A 21,220-nucleotide genomic window follows, 5' to 3' on the forward strand; every position below is an offset into this window, starting at 1 on the left:
AAACAGCCAGTACCACAGTATTTTCAGTTACATATTACAATGCTGGACACATTTAAGTTTTAAAGAATTACAATTGCAAAATACAACTGCAAAAAAAGTCTTCACTACTGTATGTGTAACAAATGGAATAAGGGGTATGCTATAGCTGACCATAAAAACATTTGGGATTTCCGTAAAATGTTATGCGGAAAACTTGAATCCTATAGCTAACATAATAATCCTAATATAATAATATATAACATCCTAATATGCTGATGGGGCATTCTATGCTGGAGACAGAATTCTATCTTGTCTCCTGCTCTCTTGTTTTTAGTCCTTGTTTTACTTAATTCTTCCTAATTCTAATCATTTTGCATTACCTTTTTATCATTTTGTAAGTTGCTCAGAGTCACTGCCATAATGAAATGGTTGATATATAAATGTAATAAATAATAAACAAATGCTAAAGAAATATAACTATGGGAATATTTCTACCCATGTAAAGCCAAAACAATGAGTGAAGCATTCTGTAAACACCTGAAAGAATCCATATGATTTATGATAAATTCCTATTTTCTAGAAGTGCAGACAACCCTGTTTCTTGCTGGCAAAATTGTGAGGAATCTATAATGCTTTTTCAACAAATGTTTTAAAAACATTTGTACCTTCTGATGTAAATACTAATTGCTTACCCCATTATGAATTTATCACCTCCAAAATTTCCTCAATAAAATATATCCTAAGTCTTGTCTTCATCACACTGTGCAGCTTTTTACACTTAGATAATAGTAGCTCAGCAAACTTACTTTGCCACTGCATCTTTTGGTCTTTTCTTTAACTGTTGCCAAATTAGATTTGAACCATGTGTTTAGCATATGTATTGTACAGGAAGACATTATCCCAAGCAAAAAAAACACACCAAAAAACCCTCTAGCTTTCTGGGTGTCATTGTCATCCCTAGTTTAATTATGTCTTCATCCTTCATCTTTTACAGGCTATCTTTTCAAACGTTTTTTTTAATCTTATCTGTCTATTTAAGAAAAATGTACAATTCTACATTTTTAACATTGCTTTCCTATGGATTTAAACTGTTATACAAGAGAGAGAGAGAGAGAGATAAACAATAGAATGTAACTTTATAATATTAATTATAATATTAATGCATTTAATGCTAATTAACATTTTATTTAATCACATCTTTAAATTGAAGAGACTATAATTGCAAATAAAAATTAGTATTTATTTTAGCCCCATTTTAATTGTTTTGTAAATAAACTCAAGGCAACAAACATAGTTAGTACTCCTTCCTCCTTTTATTTTCCCCATAACAACCACCCTGGGAGGAGAGTTGAACGGAGAGAGACTGGCCCAGCTCTATAGAGAAAGAGCAATAATCATTCTATAGAAATAAGATATGTAACATAATTAAATTAGGTTTCAGATTAAATTAATCAAATTAATCAAACTTCTATTATTTCATTAAAACTTTACTAACTATATAATTCTACCTTTTCACCATTTGCTATACTTATGTTTTTAGAGTATCATTATAAATCATTATACATAGGTAGTCCTTGACTTATCGACCAGAACTGAGCTTGGAGTTTAGGCTTGATTTAAAGACCATTTTTGTGATACTCATTAAGGAATCATGTGATCATAAGTCAGAATGCAACTTATCCAATGCATGTTTTTTCCTTGGAAAGTGGCAAAAAGAAATCGCAAAATGCATTCACATAACTCAGGGTGGCTTGAATTGTAAATGCAAGCCAATTGTCAAATACCTGAAATGCAATCTCATAACTATGAGGGTGGTGTTGCAGTCAAAACTTCAAGGATGGGTCTTAAGTAACTTTTTTTAAAAATGTGACATAACTTAAAACAGTTAAGTGATAGTTCAGAAGTTGAGGACTGTCTATATGCATTTGAGGGGAAAATAAGTTATTTTGATTTATTTGTAAGGTTTCTTCAAATAACAAGCTGTATTAATTGGCTGCCTTAATTTTTCTGCATGAAAACATTTCCTAAACATTTGATTCTATATTAGCTCTTAATATAAATATAAGCAACGGATACTCTGAAACTATATTCTCTTACACAGAACGAACTGTAAACAATAGTTTTAATATTGAGTCAATGCAATTCAGAGGACATAGCTAATTTCAGGCATCAGTACCTTTATTTTGGATTTTGCTATCCAGATTACATGATACAGGTATGAAAAAAGACAACCCTTGTACAAATTGCACAGATCAATACTTTTGCCATACATTGTTCTCCAATAGGAAAAGCATTATGACTTCAAAATGGTCTTACTTATTTATGTCCTATCTTTTATAAATGATTTCCTGAAAATTTCCCACTGGAATATGGTCCTTATCTGGTCTGTCTTTAGTCCACAAAATCATATGTTGCAATGGGACAGGAAGATTGCTGAGAAGCTAAATCAGGTTTGTTTTTTTGTTTGCATAGGATAGACATTTGTATTTGAACAATGTTTAGTTTTAATAAGTAAATTCCAGGCAGTATATTCCAGGACTATTCAACAATTGCAGTTTTGGGGTTAGTATCCAGCTGAGATGTTTTGTTGAACCAGACATTCTCCATTTTTGATGCTGTTTACATTGTTATCTTGCTTCTTAGCAAGGTATCACCTAGCGGAAGTGCTTGCACTTGCAAAAAATTATAGTTAGCATTACTCATGTTTGATTGCACTCATAAATTGATTTATCATACTTTTCCTATTGGTAATGCATTTTAAAAAGTATTTAAAAATTATACAAGTAGTAAATTCATACAAGTGCTAGCAGTCTTATTAGAAACTGTTGTTAATATTATAGTACAGATAGTCCTCACTTACTGACCACAATTGTGACTGGCAACTCATTTGATAAGCAATGCAATTGCTTAGCCATAAAGTGAAAGATCAATGTGATCATGCCTGACTTATATTATCAATACTGACTGTGGTCATGAAAAAAAATCACCCACAATCATTAAGCACAATGTTATGTGACCACTTATGACTTCCTACCAGCTTTCTCATTGAAGGTCTCAAATCGTGATTATGTGACCTCAGAAAGATGTGTCCATCATAAATGTGTGCTGGTTGCCAAGCACCCAAATTGCAATCATGTGATTGCGGGGGCGCTGCAAAGGCCGCAAATTCAAGGACTAGTCATCAATCTCCTTTTTTTCAGTATTGTCATAACTAGAAGTAGTTGCTGAACAAGCAGTTGGTAAGCAAGGACTAGCTGTTTTTGCAGGATTGCTTAATTGATGATTCAGGAAATGAAGTTAAAAGCTTTATAGTAAAATAATTCTTCAGTTCAGGTACATATGGGGAGAATCAAGGCCATTGAGAACCTAGTAGACCTTTGGTTCAGTTAAGTCTTTTGCTAAAAGTAATTTCAAGTAGCAAGTGCAAATAAAAATTCAGCAAAATAAGTTTTTTTATGAAGGAACACAAAGAACAACCTGATGTCTGCCAAAATACAATTAAAAAACAAACCGAAGAGGCAAACTTCCCCATCCCCACCTCAAAGCCCAGTGACAATTAAATATGATGAATATTTACAAACTGTTGGATTTCTGTCAGAAAGAAAAAAATGGCGTGGAAGGGAAGAGGGGCAAGTCAGAGTCAGGTAAGAATGTAACAATACTGGTTCCTAATTGGCAGTAGCCCTTAATAGAAGAATACCTGCACTAGTTGAGGATAAATGATAACATGTTGTTGAACATCTGATTTGACACTTCTTAAATCTGATATATTACTACGGTGTTTAACAACTATTCCAAAACAAAAATAAAAGCCAAAATATTATTTTTAACACATCCAGGGGAGAATAGAAAATAGCTTGGTAGAAAGGTATCAACTGCATTTGCTCAGCTCAGTTTACCCTATAGAAAACCTCAGTACAGGTGGTGAGACCAATGAATTCTAAAAGGGAAATATTAAATGTATCTCACCATGTAGTAATATATAAAAGAGACAAACCTGGAGCCTTACACACAGTAATTTGGAAGAAGTCTCCCATTAACTTAATTTTGAACTATTATGGATAGCGACTGATTTATTTACACAAACATAGAAACAGAACATAGAAACAGAAATTGTAACTGGGTTTTGGGGTGGGGATGGGTAAGTTTGCCTCTTCAGTTTGTTTTTTAATTGTATTTTGGCAGACATCAGGTTGTTCTTTGTGTTCTTTTATAAAAAACTTATTTTACTGCATTTTTATTTGCACTTGCTACTTGAAACAACAGAAAACTAGAAGTTGAAATGAGACTAAGAGGTCCTCAGCTATATTGAGGACAGTCCACAGATAAGATTTTAAAAAGTCAAGATGGCAACAGTGACTATCCAATCAAAGTCTTGTCCTTTTCTTCCATCTGTGCAATGTGATATGCATATAAAAAGGGCGGCAAAAGTTTAATCATACAGATAGAGCTTACATCTTGATATTTTGACCCTACAGCCCCCACACAGAGATGCTTCTGACTGTAATAAATGACAGATTTTAAAATACACCACAAGTTTTAACCAAATTGGGAATTTTCTATCTTTCTCTGTCAGTCTATATCTCTGTGGAATACTGTTATTTACCCAATTTTTCTGAGGCCTCATTATTAGCCAGTGCTGTCTATAGATGCTCCTCAGTCAGGACATCATCATTGAAGAAAAGCTTTATATTTTATAAAATTCCTGCTTTTAAATAGTCAACCGTATTGCTCTGATATAAATTGCTATAAAGACTGCAGTGATTTGTTCTATGCCTGGATAGCAATACAAGTGCTTTCCTTGTACCAATGCTATAGTGGGTGAAATAGTCCATACTTTGGTCCCTGCACCAGCTACAGATTGCATCTAAATTTTCTTTGGTCTCACAATAATAAATAAAGCACTTTATTAGTACTTGTCATGCTAACCACCCTTTTATTTTATGATTTGCTGTTTCCAGGGCACAGACAGAAGCTTGATGACTCTAAACCTAGTTTGTTCTCTGAACGTCTCAGTGATTTAGGGCGCATTCCTCATTCCAGTATGAGAGTAGGGGTCCCGACACAGAGCCCACGGCCCCCCTTGAACTCTGCACCAAGCCCTTTTAATCCACAAGGACAGAGTCAGATTACAGGTAAGAGACAGAGCCATGGGCTTGTACAGACCATGGTAATCACTGATTGTAGGTCTTCTGTTGCTTCAAACTGGAGAAGGATGTTGCCAAATAAAAGCATAAACAAATGTAAATTACCTGGGATAGTTTTTATTTTTTGTAGTATTGATTACTGGGACCTTTTAGATTATTCTTTCTGATTTGAAATCAACATTAAAAGACATAATAAAAACTAAAAAAAAAGTTCATGTATTCATAAAATATATTTGACTATTCCAGTGGGATATATTTATTTAGGATAACTTGCATAGCAGAGTAACTTTCCTCAAATATTACTTTAACACATGTATCCAATGTACAATGCCGAGAGTCACTCTGGATAGTAAGATAGGTGGCATTTAAATTTAATAAATAAAATTATCCCAATGTCCAATTATAAACCACAATTATGAATCAGCCAGCATTTAAAAGTTATAGACATTTCATCAGCTTGCAAGCCAGAATGGATTTCATTGTCTGAAACATTATGTACAGAAGTAAGAAAATTCTAAGGAAATTGATGGTTCCTTAAAAAAGGAGATAAACTTAATAAGTAGTTGTTTAAAGTTTAAAGTTCACAATTTTCACTGTCTTCCATTTAATTATATCTAGCTTATTGAGTAGACCCAAACTACATTATTTCCACTGTACCGATTACTTGTGAAAAATAGGTTTTAGAACTATCTAAAAGTTACCTTTTGTGTAACTTGTATCTGTTTGCAGATCAAGTCAATTGAAGTTCTGAAAACATATTTTCTTTGAAGAAGTTTGAAGGCTATTTGAACCCCAGGCAATCAACTTTCACTGTAACCTATTCATATATTACTTATTTGTAGGGCATTTATAATGTCAGTGATAGAATCTGCATTCCTGGTTTTCCCAACATTATTCTCCTACAACTCTACATCATGGCATTCTGTAGTGAGCACAAAAGTTTTAACTAGGGTTGCCATAACCTGGACATCTGAGTTTTAAAAATGTGTGTCTGTGTTTGTGTGTATGTATGTAGCTAGATAGAGGTAGAGATGGTAGTGTTGTAGATTTGTATGGTTCAGTTCCAATATTCATACATTCTCCTGCAGTAAACAACTCAATAATAAAATACATTAAAATATAAGTAAAAAAACCAAAAGGGATTATTAAAAATGTAAATTTATCTTCTCAGGGTAACATTTTACACTGTGAAGGTGAGGTCACCTGGAAAGTCTTTTCTCATACATTCGTCAACCACTGTTGAAACAAGGAGAAGTGCTTCTCCACCAGATTTTCATCTTCAAAGAATTCTAAGCTTTTGCATCACTAATGACTTGAATTCTGATTAGAATTTAAAATGAAAACTGATGTAGCCCTTGCAAGTATACAGTGTGATCTGTAAGTGTGTACCCAACATCATCCGGGCATCTTTAAATCATGAACCTGATTCTTCCAGGAGATCACCTCCCCATTTAAGGCAGGTTGAAGTCCTTCTAGAATCTGTACATCTCTGGACCAAAAACATTCCAGTATCAGCCTAGAGTAAGTTTCAGTTTAACCAGCTTCCAGAGTTGTGGTATTAAAAAGTTACTTGGATTCTACTACTACATGCTTGTTCTGTGTATTTCTTCTTTATTTAAGAATGTAAGAATTTTACTGGATAAGGACAATAATTATTCTTCTCCACTATTGGGTGTCACATAGTGACTAACCAGATGAAGGTATAAGAGGATAATTGTCCTCTTCCACTTTTGCGTCTTAGAAACTGATATTTAAACAGTATGCTCTAAAAGGTAGTTTACAATCTTCCAAACTGGTGATCATTAAAAGACCAGTTCTCCATATATTCACCAGTCCCATGGAAAAACTCTCTAAATTGCTGTTCCTTACCTAATTTCATTCCATCAATCCACAATACAGCATGGTTTTGAGGAAAGAAGTATATCTGTTTATATCCTTTCATCTAATCACAGAGGATATTTCTGAGGGTTAACAGTGAGAAAGGAAGAAAACAATATTTCTATCCCTATTTTCTATACTATATTCATATCCTACTATCAAGTCTTCCGATGCCTATTTTCACATAAACTAAAAAAAAAAAAGTTTTCCAAGAAACTACTCTAGATCCTTAGCTGCTTTGTCAGTCCTTTTTCTGTACATTTTCCAGCAATTCCCATCCTAAGGACTCCAGACATAGAATATACCTTTTTAGCAGAGTCACAAACCATGGTAATGTATCATGGAGCTTTTCATCTTAAGATTCCCTTCCTGACAAGCCAGCTTCTATACTACTAATTGTGTGAAGTTTGAATTTTTAGAATTCATATACATTATTTTCCACTTGCTTACATTAAATAATACTTATTTTGCAGTTTACCATTGACAGTCTTGACCATGCTATTGATTCATTTACAATCTTGGCCATTGATGTAGATCATTTTTTAAGGAATCTCTCCAATGTTGATTAATGTTGAACCCACTTTACATATCACTTCAAGGTGAAAATTGCTCATTAATTCTTAGTTTTGTTTTCCTATTTTGTAGCCAACTCATAACCCATGACAACATACTTCTCCACAGGTTTCGATGAGGGACTTCTAAAAGGTTTTATGAACTATGTAAATGCCAAAAGGTGCAACTTTTAGTATCCTAGTCTAAATATCTGCACATGTTTAGCTATAAATACATAGTTTATTCTTAGTAGGTATTATTTTTACTAGCCTTATTTATTTATTTAATAAAACTATATTAAAAATGAAGACAAGTTTCTTGACTTCAAGTGATGATTGTTTCATTTCATCACAAAGTTAATGTCTTACAAGTTTTGCAATGTACTAATATACCTTGTTCCTTTTTTATTTTATTATTTTGGTAGAAAATCTCCTGCTAGCCTGGGGTTAGCAGCATACTGCATTTTATTTTATTTTATTCTATAGATCAACAGCAGTACATTAAAATCTTGTAACCAATAGTTGTTTATCTGAATGGTATCAAAAACATAACCCTAGGAATTCACTATCAATTCAGGCTAGCTAAACAGTAGCAGTAAATAAATCCCATCCAGATTAGATGACAGAGGTCATGCTACTTGGCAAAAGAGAGCAATTTGTATTGTAAAGAATTCTTATTCTCTGTTGAAATACTCATTGGCTTTCTGGGATAGTGATGATTTCCGCTACACTCTGAAATTTTTATTTTAGTTCTGACTGTGTTGTTTTTTGTGTTCAGTGCTGAAAATTCAGTGGGCGAGGCAATCAGAAAGGAAGAACATGAGCAGACTGAATACAATGCACTGTTAGGCACTCAATGTGATTTACTTGTAGAAAAGAAAAAAATACTTCACTTTATAGTATAATAAAAGTATTACTTTCAATAAAATTATCTGCAGTCAGGTTAAAACATTCCACCGCACCCTGGCTAATTTTACAGTACTTCTCTGTGATGATAGGGTAATTGTACCAAAACCAAACCTTTCTTATCTTTATAATAAGTTCTCAACTGTTTAGTTTAGTAGAGGGGTGGCGGGGGACTTCCTTTCTTATTAGTATCGGGATGATTCCATGGAATTTTTAAAGGTAGTACAATGGTCATGCAAGATATAAATGGAAAGCCTATAATGAAACTGTGGTTTACAACCATGTTCTGAGGATCTGGAGTTCCCTGAGAGGCTCCTCAATGAGAATATGTATAATTAGGCAATCTTTTCTGAATGACAACTTCTCCTACAAAGCTTTCGGTCACAGCTTAGTGGAATGAAGGAAATATTAGTAATTGAATATTACCTCCTCAGAACATATCTCAGAAGCATATGGATTTTAAAATGATTGGTGCAAAATGTTTATTTGAAAGTATACAATTTTGAAAAGTACTTTTCCAAGCTAATTAATATAAATTGTCAAAATACATCTTTTTAGCACTTAATGCCTCCTTAGGGTTCCCCCCTCCCCTTTCCATTCAATCTTGTCAGTTTCTTGGAGACTGCCTGGAGAAATCTCTGCAGTTTTCTTGGCAAAACTTTCAGAAGTGGTTTGCTATTGCTTTCTTTCTAGGCTGAGAGAAAGTGACTACTCCAAGGTCACCCAGTGGCTTTTGCCTAAGGCAGGACTAGAACTTTGGGTCTCCCAAGTTTCTAAACTGGCATTAAAGTTCCACAATTAAACCTGAAACCTGGCATCTTATGCTGCGAATGAAAGCTAGATGTTTACAGGATACCTTAAAACTTGGAATAAGGCTGACTGAAAAATAAAGAAACTTCATTCTATGTATATTGCTGCTAAAATTATGATGCATGTTATTACACAACATATATACCTGCATATTTATATTTGACATACCTTCAAAACTTGAATACAGCCCAGCAGAGAACTATTGTGGCTTGAAAAGTGCCTGCCAAATCCCAAATTTTTACATTCTCAGACAGGAAGCAAAACCAAGAGGCTTTTACAAAATCCTAGTAGTCAACCAATCATCCCTAGTGAGTCACAGGTTGATCTTATTATGAAATGCATTATTGGCATGTTAGGAAAATTGGTCATTGGTTCATTATAAGAATAAGCATAGGTACTATTTAATCCCAAGTCAAACTGCATATTTTTATCAGAGAAGTAGATTTGGGCCGCAACAGTATAACCCCCCCAGTGGGCCCTCTGCTGTCCTTCGTGTTCTAAGGCTAATAGGAAATGCAGCTGCGCTGAAAAAATCCGATACTAATCATGCCGTACAAAACATAGAGTTTAAGGGAGACAAATTGGAATTAAGTGCAAAAAGGTCTGCCCCCCATCTTAGTCTTTTTTAAGTTTTTTTAGAATCGTTTTTCTGACTTTCAAAAATTGCAAATTGATGGAGAAGTTAAAAGTTTAAGGAAATTTGGAAATAGAATTTCCAAAGTGTAGAAATGTAGACATTTTGTCTGATCTGCTTGTTTAGAACAAGTATTTTGTTTTTGGTTGACCTTTAAGTTTGTTTTCAGCAAAGTCTGCTGATGGATTTATTTTCTCTTGTCAGGCTCCTTGAGGTGGAAACTATGCTTATTATCTGTTCAAATTGTTTCATGATCTTAGGAGTCCATTTTTAACATAAGTGATCACATTATGCTAGTTTCAAGAATAGTATCATGTCATATAAATATACTTCAGCAAAGCACACTCTTTATTGTATTTCCGTGGTATCTCTTATTTGCTAATAGCATATTTACACTGAACACTTAGCTTGTCAATCAGCACATGGAAAATATGCAGAGTGGAAAAAATATGTCACTTGTGGATATAATATTTTTATATTTAAAAAAAATGTCTGAGAGAAATAATATATGAACAAACATAATTGTGAATCCAATTGTTAGGATTAGGTGTCATGAATTTGCAATGTGAGTTTGCTGAAAGTAGCATATAAATGTATAGTTGCTGTTGGACTACTCTATTAAGTTATAATTATTTTTTGGAATATATAAAGGATCTTCATGCTGCTTATTTAATATCCACAGAGTAGAAAGAATAAAAATAAGGACATCAAATCTATTAAGTACACATTGTTGAATCGGTCAAAATTTACTACTTAATAGACTTAATAAGACTTTAATAACTTCAATAGACTTAAAGTTTATCATATTCAAGATTGTTGATTGTAGATTGTTAAATAACTGTGTGACTTGAATGCTAAGTAAACCACTGCTCTATTTTGCTGACACAGGAACAAATGCTTAACAGTGTCACCTAGGCAGGTTCTGTTCAAAAAGGTGTTTTTCCTATGGATAGCTATGACACTCCCTCTGCTGTCCAATTTAGACCTTAGTTTTATAGACTGCTTGAGTTTTTTGGCCACTCCTATCATTTTTAACTTCTTTCCCAAAGCTCAACTTCTTAATGAGTTTTAACATTTTGTATTTTGTATTATAGTCAGTAACTATCCTTTCCTGCTGCAAAGTAGAGATGTTCCTTATAACTTTTTAGATGTGAGAATGGCTAGAGAAGGAAGTGTACAAGGGAACACCATGCTATGGCATCTGGAAAAGGAACAAAACTTTATAACAATACTTTAAAATGGCAATAACATTTTAGTTTGTTAATTATTTTCCATTGTAACACTGGGGTTCAGTAAAATCTGCTCTTATTTCTTCTATTTTTAAGTTTAGTGATCTACCAGTGAGATTTTTTTAAATAAAGAAATAATCTTTGTAAATTATGATTTTGTCATGTTAACTATCCATAGGAAATATATGAAGCCTCCTTCTTTTAATCTCTCTACTTCATTCACTGGTGGCATTTTTTGGTGTGCGCTGCGTTTTGCAATATAATGTGCTTTATACCTGTTTCTGATTTAATGTATTTTACAATACATCTTGATATTTTTATTTGTGTTTTTGTTTATTGGGCCTATCTGTACCTCCTCATTATCATTAAAGCATTATGTTTAGCTATGGAAGGAGAGATTTTATGTGCTTTCAGGGAAATTGTTTGACTTTGGGTTGATAGGAAGACTTTTACATGTTAATCTAATTCCTTCCATCCATCCATCCTTCCTTCCTTCCTTCCTTCCTTCCTTCCTTCCATCCATCCATCTTTTAAAACATTATTGATGCTAGTGGCTTGCCTGCAGCTAGTTTTTTTTTTTTTAAAGAAGTGTGTCTAATGCTTCTGGAGATGGCATAATGTGCTCATGGCTGATAGCTCTCAGACATATTTCAGCAATATATGTTCACTGCTCTTAAGAGACTTTCTCATCTAGCTGTCATGGCTCATGGCTTTACAATTGATCTTTCTGGAAAGGTTTTGATTTTGTTCTTAGTGACTGGCCGTACCCACCAGAGTAGCTGATTTGTGAGATTTCCCCTAGCATGCTCTCAACATATCTGGTGCTTTCCATGGGTACCTTTCAATCTCTGCATTCCCAGCTTCACTCTAAATGACTTGGAGTAGAGGAGGCACTTTTCATCTTACACATACAAAGGGCAAGTATTAGTAACTACCCTGAAATGCTTTCACAAAACCATATTTTTAGCAAATAGGAGTTAGCGATTCGCTCAACTTATTTCTTCCCTTTTGCCCATCTTTTAGAACAGGAGTGTCAAACTCACATTGTCACGGCACCGTCATGTTATGTATCACAACTTTTTTCTCCTTCGCTAAACCGGGCATGGGCATGGCCAGCATGTGACACATCTGCCCTGCAGGCTGTGAGTTTGATAGCCCTGTTTTAGAGTGAAGGCATGTCATGGACAGGTGGATGGGTGAGTGATCTATTGTTATGCTTCATCTGTCTAGCACTGAACAATTTATGTCATAAAGCAAACCCAGGGTCTTTCCCATTTAACAGTTTTGGGATTCCCTGTATATCGTTTGCTTCTACCAGTTGCATGCTGGGTTTATTGAAAGACATGACTGATATGTCAACTTAAAGATATGTCAAACATAGCTGGATTGCCACCTGACAAACTTCATATGTTCTACAGTTAAAGTATGTTTTGGACTACAAGACTACAAGACCAGAAAACTGAATGGGACAACTAGCTGCAGTCAACTCAGGACAATTCGACACAGGATAATTCCAGAGAGGGACAAATAGAATTGCAGCTCACCCCAGCCTCAAAGATTTCTAACTAGAGAAGGTTTAGACCTAAAGCAAGGCAAGGCCTGCTGCAATTATCCCTCTTTTGAGTTATCCCATATTGAATTGTCCCATTGTGAGTTGTCCTGTGATGAGTTAGCCATGGTAAGTTGTCCTGCAGCAAGTTGACTGGGGCGAGTCAGACGAGGTGAGTTGCCCCAGTAAAGGACTCCTAAAAATTGTTCTTGGTTAAGCTCAAAGCCATTCATGGTTTAAGCAATGTGTGGGGTCTGCAACAGATATTATGCAATAAGACTCTCATTTATAGAGTGCTGCTTTTTCTGTTAAAGAGAGAGATGTAGATGACATGGATTTGTCTAATATGTTAATTAATATTAATTCTCATATGAATTGAATATTATTTGTTTAATTCTAAAGAGTTATATGTGATACGGAATCCTTGTATGCAAAAGATATTTTCATTTTTACTTGGCATAATATAATATTCCAGAAAGTATAAGTCACAATCATATTTCATTGTTCACAACAGACAAAAAAGTAGCTTCCTTTGCTATTGACATGGGTTTTAAATTTTGCACAAAATGAGAATGGGATTACCATTTTGTTCAAAATGTTTTCTAATAGGGTGGGAAGCATAATTTAGTCTAATAAATAGCTAAAAATGCTATGTGCAGGACTGGGTGTAAGAGTTTTACATTAAGAAACTGAGAGAAGAATAATTAAATCTTAGATTTGACTTCAAACTATTTCATCTCCCTAATTTCAGGCCAGCTCAGGAGATGTTTATCACTGCAATGCCTAGATTTCCGAAGCAAATGCTTTTGCTTTTTCCTAGACCTATATTGCTATCACTGTCCCCCTTCCTTCTTCTGAATCACTCATACATAATTATTTGTATAGTTCAATCTAAATATGTACCTCGGTCACTGAAAGCATTTGTTTCTTGTCTTACCTGTTGTAGCTTGTATCATTGTTTTCTTTCTAAGATCTTTTAAATGTTTAAATATACGCTTAAAATATCTGCCATCTTTTTTTTCATAATTGGTTTTTTGTACCTTATCCTCTCCTTTGCTAGCCCAGAACTCTACTTTAATGCAGACAGTTAAATACAGATACCATAAGCATATAATGTGGGTTTTCTTGGAAAAGTGCATGTAATAAGTCCTGTATATACAGGGAGGTTTCAGAAATCATCAAACATCGCCTCTAAAGCTAGACATAGTTTTGGAGCTCCACACATAAGTTTTCAGCTGAGCTTGCCAACCTTTACTGGAATCTTGATGTAGAAAAGTTTTGGATTTTAAGCTCTTGTCTCTTGATGTTATTTTATTTGTTATTAGCATCTGTATGCTACCTACTCTACTTTGGAATTTGAATGTAAAAGAAAAAAAAAAACAGATTGTACTGTCTTTAGATATCTACTTTAACCTATTGCTTGTAGTCAGGTTGCTTTTGTTAAGCAAAACTTTTCTCAGCCAAATTCAATCTGAAATCTTTTATAATGTGTGCTAAGCAATGAATTATAGTATTGATACATTTTACTATATTTAATTAGCAGCTATATAGCATTGAAATAAAGTTAGGACATCCATCCCTAAAATTGCAAACAAAATAAATTGTTTGTATTTAGGAAACACCGCCTTTATTTTCAGAGTGATGCTTTTCGGTTCCTAAACAATCCTTCTGGAAAATATACTCATAATATATGTTGCAGAATGAAGAATAATTCTTCCCAAAGTATAATAAAGTAATCTATCTATCTATCTATCTATCTATCTATCTATCTATCTATCTATCTATCTATCTATCTATCCGTTTTAAAATTCTTCAAGCAAATCATGTCTGAATAATGGAAGGAAAAAAGCTGAATCTACAAGATGTTAGATAGAGAGGGAGAGAAAAATGTTTTTCCTATGATTATATAAATTTCCCAAATAGTAGAAAAAATTTCTTCTGCCAGCTAATGATCATAAATGGATCTCTATTTGCAAACCAGTAGTAAAATTACATTAACATATCCTTATTCTATAAATAGAAATGTTCCAGGAATGATAATGGTTTGCTGCTCAAATATCCCCCCAGAAGGATCAGAATGCAATTTATCTTACATGGATGAACAAATTGTTCTTTTCAGTCCTACACTACTTGATACTGTTAATAAGGAACTTCTTTTCCAGCCTATTTCTCCAGTCAGGAAATGAAAGTTGGGTATTATTTGGTTCAAATCAAAATATTCTGTGAAGTGGGCTTGAGAAGCAAAGTAACTGTCAGAAACCAACAAGCAACGTATCATTTTTGATATGAATTGGCAAGTAATTGTACTCACCTCCTGATGTGCCTAATCCTGTGCAAATACTAAAAGAATTTAGACCTTTTCTCACTGTATCATTTTCACATGACAAACATAGCATTTGGATAAAAGTTTCCAAACATGGTTTCTAGCACCTTTTGGTAAGTCCAGAAAAGGCTTCAGTCTAAACCAACCAAGCTTTGGGTTGTATACATGGTTACAGCCTAGATCAGTGGTTCTTAAATTATTTGATGCAATTAATCCTTTTCCCAGTCTCAGATAATTTAATAACGCCCCCCAACATATTCTTGTTTTATATAAGTATCTGTCCCCAATTACATTCTCAAATTATAAACAAGCAAATACAAATTGCTCCATTAGCCCAGGATATATCCAAGTTGCCCTCAATTTAAGAACCATTGGATCTAGATGGGTCACATCCTGAACGTAAACTGTTTCAACTCCTACCCTCAAAACGACACTAAAGAATTGCACATCAGAACAACTAGACACAAGAACAGTTTTTCCCCCAAATGCCATCACTCTAATAAACAAATAATTCCCTCAACACTGTCAAACTATTTACTAAGTCTGCATTATTATTACTATTACTATTAATCCTCCCATCCTTCCTTTCACCCATCTCCTCCCACTCATGACTGTATGACTGTAACCTTGTTACTTGTATCCTAACAATTGTTATTGACTGTTTCCTAGTATAATTTGATTGTTTATTGTACCCTATAACTATTGTTAAGTGTTGTACCTTATGATTCTTGACTCTTGATGAATGTATCTTTTCTTTTATGTATACTGAGAGTATTTGCACCAAGACAAATTCCTTGTGTGTCTAATCACACTTGGCCAATAAAGAATTCTAGTCTATTCTAGTCTAGTCTATTCTATTCTAGTCTAGTCTATTCTGTTCTTTCTTTGGAAATGCATTCAAATCTGGTAAACGGGTATACCTCTGATTTTCTGCCTATTCCTAAAACTGGCATTTCTCTTTTGAAATTAGTTTAATTTCCCATCTCTTCCAAACCACATACATACAGAAGGAAATGGACAAGATGACCTCATCACTAACAGACTGTAAAGTTAGTAGCAAGCCTAGCTATGAAAGGGACAATGCCAAAATAACAATGGCTAGAATCTTTGAATCAGAGAGTTGGAATAGCCCCAAAACACTTGATAGTTGGCCAACTTCTGTTCTGAATCCCTCCAGTAACAGAAAACCCAACATCTCTTTCTAGGTATTGGTTCCACTGTCACATTGCTCCTCTAATTAGGAAGTTCTTTCAATCAAATTTGATGTTTTCAGCTTACATCTCTCATTCTGTGGTTTCCATTCTGGAGTGATAGAAAAGAGGTCTTCTCCTTGCAAAGTTATATATAAATGTCTAGCATAATATGAGTTTTGTTTCAATGTTTTTCATATAATCACATTTTCAATGGAAAGTTATTTCATTCTCTAGCAGTGAGAAAGTCTGTCAAGGAATCTTCAAAAAATGTAGGAGAGAGAGAGAGAGAGAGAGTGCAGACACTTTGTTAGATTAGGAACAAAATTACATTAAACTGTTGCTAGTTCTATTTTTGAAAGATACATAAGAAGTTTAATAGGAACTTTTTCTTCTTTTTTAATATATTATCTTGCCCTGTGACAAATTGGTGTCATAAGGCATTTTGAAAATTTTTCACTGAGTATCTATTACAAATACAGTCATTATTGTAGAATGGTATTTGTTATGCTGTTGGGTTCCCCAGAATTTTCTTCAGGGCACTATTGTGATATTTCCTGGGATGTGTGTTTATTTGTGTGTGTATGTGTGTGTCCACTTTGGCTTCTGTTATCTCCAACATCTAGAATTCTAATATGTGTTTCACGAGTAATAAATCCTTCCAGATAAAGCTTGGAATAATATAAATCTAAAGAGCTGAAAACTGTAACCATAGTTCTGAAATCATCCAGCATCCCTTCTCTTATTTTAGATTTATTTCTGCAGTGCCTCTTCCATTTCCCATGTCCTTGAAGATTCTTAACATCAGATTTCCTAACTTCTGGGCCTTCATCACTGACAATGGTTTTAACATCAGCTATTAAACTCCCTTTATCCCTTCATCAAATTCTAATCTGGAAGTTATTCTTCCTATTGGAAAGCATTTGATCAATCTTTCATTGGACATATCTTTCAGCTGCAGTCCTCAAAAGCCTCACTGAAACCAAACTCGGCTGTATTTTACATGAATGCTGTTAGTTTCAAGTTTCAGGAGTCAGTTGTCAGTTCTGAATAGTAAAAAGGGAAGAAAAAGACCCAGTGCTTGGAGTCCTTCTCATATGTTCCCATCTTACATATCGTACTTAGACTTTCTGTCTCCACCAACTGTTCCTGTCTTTCATTTTAAATTATTTTCTCTTTTTGTTTTGTTTTTAGACCCCAGACAAGCACAGTCATCCCCTCCATGGTCCTATGACCAGTCTTACCCATCATATTTGAGCCAGATGACTTCACCATCCATTCATTCCACAACTCCCTTGTCCTCCACACGAGGTACAGGGCTTCCTGCCATCACCGATGTGCCCAGACGGCTGTCAGGTAAAGACTGTGTTTGAATTAAACTAGTTATCTCAGAGGGAAGCTAGGAAAACCAAGAACAGTTTAGTACGTATATACTTAGTAGATATATTTATTTTAGGTGCATATTACTAAAAAGAGTTGGGGTTCCTCTATGAGGTAACCTCCTCACTTTGCAGTGATTTGAATGCTGAAAATTACTTGAAGTCTCAGGATCTCATTGCTTTACTGTGCTCTGTTCCATAATATTTTTAAAAGCAGGAATACCTTACCTCATTTGTATAGTTCTTTTTCTTTTTCTTTTTCTTCTTCTTCTTCTTCTTCTTCTTCTTCTTCTTCTTCTTCTTCTTCTTCTTCTTCTTCTTCTTCTTCTTCTTCTTCTTCTTCTTCTTCTTCTTCTTCTTCTTCTTATTCTTCTTCTTCTTCTTCTTCTTCTTCTTCTTCTTCTTCTTCTTCTTCTTCTTCTTCTTCTTCTTCTTCTTCTTCTTCTTCTTCTTCCTCCTCCTCCTCCTCCTCCTCCTCCTCCTCCTCCTCCTCCTCCTCCTCCCTCCCTCCCTTCCTTCCTTCCTTCCCTCCTTCCTTTTCCTTCCTTCTTTCCTTCCTTCCTTCCTAAATTTGCCCACCCATTACTGTTAAAAACTCCATAGCTGTAATACTTTGATCACTTATTCTTCTGCAGTTAATAGACAGAGAAAATGAATTTATCGTGTGTTCAAGATCCCTCTCAGAAGCTAGGAAATTAAAGAATAGAATGCCATCTTGGAATAAGTTGAGGATAGTAGCAATGAAAAAGGAATGAAAATCTTCACAGACATAATGCTGAGCACCAGCAATACCAAGTCTAAACAAATGATCTCTTGTTAAAAAAAATTATGTTCTCTTGGAAAATAATCTTATTGTTATATTGCAACCCAGCCCTCCATTGTCATCCTCTGTAGTTTGTTATTAGTGACTTGCTTGCCTAAAGTATGATTTATAATTAACCCGTAAAAAGTTCCATATGATCTGCTTTCCTCATCTTTCTTTCAAGTTGGCAAGACACAGTTTTTAACATTCCGTGCACCTGTTTGACTCTCAGCCAGGTGAATGTCTATAGAATATATCTATAGTGTCATTGACAGGCTGAACTACAGCCAGGAGTTATACAGGATTTGATTTGTCTGGTTTCTTTCTTTTCTTTTATCTTAGGGATGGGAATTTGTTATATTTCAAAAGAAAGAGCAATAAGAATCAACATCTTTATTTTCAACTATTCAGTCAGTCTTCAGATGTTTACCTTCATGTCCATATTGGGGAGATTTGAATGTATGACTTCTGGAAATGCCAGCCAACTCAGTTTTTTTCTTCTTTTAATTGAAATAGAACACATACAACTGGTTTTAATTGTAGACCATTTTCACTTACTTCAAGTCTCTGTAGTGTCAAGTCAGTGGGTTGTTTTTTTTTTGCAGTTTTTGCTATTGGCAAATACCTGTGGGAAGCAGTAGGTTGGGACCCAGAGCCCTTGTTTGTCAGTATTCATTCCAGCATAACTGGGGAAGAGCCAAAGGACTTGGACATCTCATCTTATCCCATTAGAAAAAGAAAAAAATAGCACTTCCTTTGTTCATAGTTTTTAACAAAAGGCAAATTCTTTCACTAAACATTCCTCCCTTTTTCAAAGAAAGTGAACAAACTTTCAGGTGACTGAACAAGTTATATTTCATCTAAATGTACAGCCAAAATGGATCATTACTGATGTTTTTAAACTGAGACTATAATAAATGATCTTGAAATTTGAAATAATAGTACACATATTGCCAATTTATATCTTATAACATATAATGATTTTCAATTATTATTGATAGAATTCCAAAGAAGGAATGGGGACAGGAGAAATATTTAAATGGAATACCCTGCCATGACTAAAAAATAGCAAATTGGAAAGTAAGAAAATTAAAGAATTTCATTATCAGAGTTGGAAAAACACAGAAAGCCAAATGTTATATCAAGAAAGATAATCCTGACCTAAGGACCAGCAAAGAAGACAAGATTTAAATAGGAGATTAGTGTTGAGAATATTAAAAAGATCGGGAAGAGATTGCTAACTTTAAGCTTTAATGAAAAAAATAGGAACCCATTCAGATGGCATTTTCTTATTCAGAGAGTTAAAGGATCCTTTTATATAGTCATAGAGTGTTCTATATCAACTTCCTTACTACTATATTTAAATCAGCGTTGGTATTAGAACAAAATATGAAGGCTTTATACTTCCAGTAGCTAATAACATAATGATTAGAAAAGCAGCAGGAATCTTTAATCCTGATATATTGCACAACCATATTTCCATTCTAAACAGTGTTTACAGTGATTATTGGTTAAATAGAGTTAAACATATTAATGTCAACATCTGGCTTTTCTTTATTAGTGTCAAGCAAAATAAGAAATCTAGCCACATTTATGGTTAAGGAATTTAAAGAAGCCCTCCCACCATTTACCATCACACATTTATCATGCTGATGTTCTTGGCATCTTTAACAGTCTATAGCTGTCTAGATATATTAGGGTTATATTAGTGTTTCAGACAGCAAACAGAAAGTTTGAAAGGGCAATAGATGTCATAAATACTTGGGTTCTCCTATCCGGGAATTGCCAATATATGAAAGTACTCTCTTTGAGCTTTGGCAATTATTTCTCATGAATGCTCGGCATGTCACACTCAGTTCATTCCCTTACAATCAACCCTAGATTCTGAATTGAACTCCACTACCCGATCATTTTTGCTCCAGTTGCAGTTATTTGTTTCGGTTGCTTGATTTCTGTTCTTTGTGCCACCTCTGTCATTCTTGTAAAACATAAAAATGTCAAAACTATAATGGTGGGAAGGAAAATTATTTGTGTTTTGAGGATATATTTTATGAATACAGAATAATAGAGTTGGAAGGAACTTGGAGGTCATCTAGTCCAACCCCCTGTTCAAGCAGGAGACTCTATACCATTTCATACAAATGGCTGTCCAATCTCTTCTTAAAAACTTCCAGTGGTGAAGAACCCACAACTTCTGAAAAGCCATTCCACTGGTTAATTATTCTTGCTGTCAGGAAATTTCTCTTTAGTTCTAGATTGCTTCTCTCTTTGATTAGTTTCCATCCATTGCTTCTTGTCCTGCCTTCAGATGCTTTGAACAATACGTTGACCCCCCCTCTTCTTTGTGGCCGCCATTTAGATATTGGAAAACTACTATCATGTCACCTGTAGTTCTTCTTTTCACTAAACTAGACATACCCAATTTCTGCAAACCACTCTTCATATGTTTTCACCTTCAGTTCTCTAATCATATTTGTTGCTCTTCTCCCTACTCTTTCTCCATCTTTTTTATATGGTGGCAACCAAATCTGGATGCAATATGTGGTCTTATCAAGACATTATAAAGTAGGACTAATACTTCATGTGATGTTGAGTCTATCTCCCTATTAATGCAGCACAGAACTATGTTAACTTTTTTGGCAGTTGCAGCATACTGCTGGCTTAAATTTAAATAGTTGCCCATTAGGACTCCTAGATCCCTCACAGTTATTGCTGTTGAGCCAGGTACCACCTATTCTACACCTGTATATTTGCTTTTTCGTTGTGTAAAACCTTACTTTTCTCATTAATGAGTTTAATTTTGTTGGATAGGGTTCGGTTCACAGCTAAGATCCTTCTGGATC

At 34.4% G+C, this 21,220-nt stretch overlaps 1 protein-coding gene across 9 annotated transcripts in view; it reads left to right on the top strand.

Annotated features, from left to right (window-relative positions):
- RUNX2 (RUNX family transcription factor 2) overlaps positions 1-21,220 on the top strand; it is a 252,820-nt gene that overhangs the window by 131,510 nt on the left and 100,090 nt on the right. For 5 of the 9 annotated variants that reach the window (XM_087949176.1, XM_026683722.2, XM_087949181.1 and 2 more), the window contains 2 exons: positions 4,941-5,114; positions 17,391-17,552. The exons of 1 other annotated variant lie outside the window; for it this stretch is intronic. In XM_087949176.1, the coding sequence (XP_087805302.1) occupies positions 4,941-5,114; positions 17,391-17,552 (336 nt within the window). The remainder of the gene's footprint in view (positions 1-4,940; positions 5,115-17,390; positions 17,553-21,220) is intronic. 3 more of the 9 variants (XM_087949179.1, XM_087949177.1, XM_026683724.2) reach the window with 2 other exon arrangements.

Source organism: Notechis scutatus, chromosome 1 (assembly GCF_049901735.1).
Source record: "Notechis scutatus isolate UNSWTSFEM ecotype Mainland chromosome 1, rNotScu1.2, whole genome shotgun sequence".
Taxonomy (NCBI): domain Eukaryota; kingdom Metazoa; phylum Chordata; class Lepidosauria; order Squamata; family Elapidae; genus Notechis; species Notechis scutatus.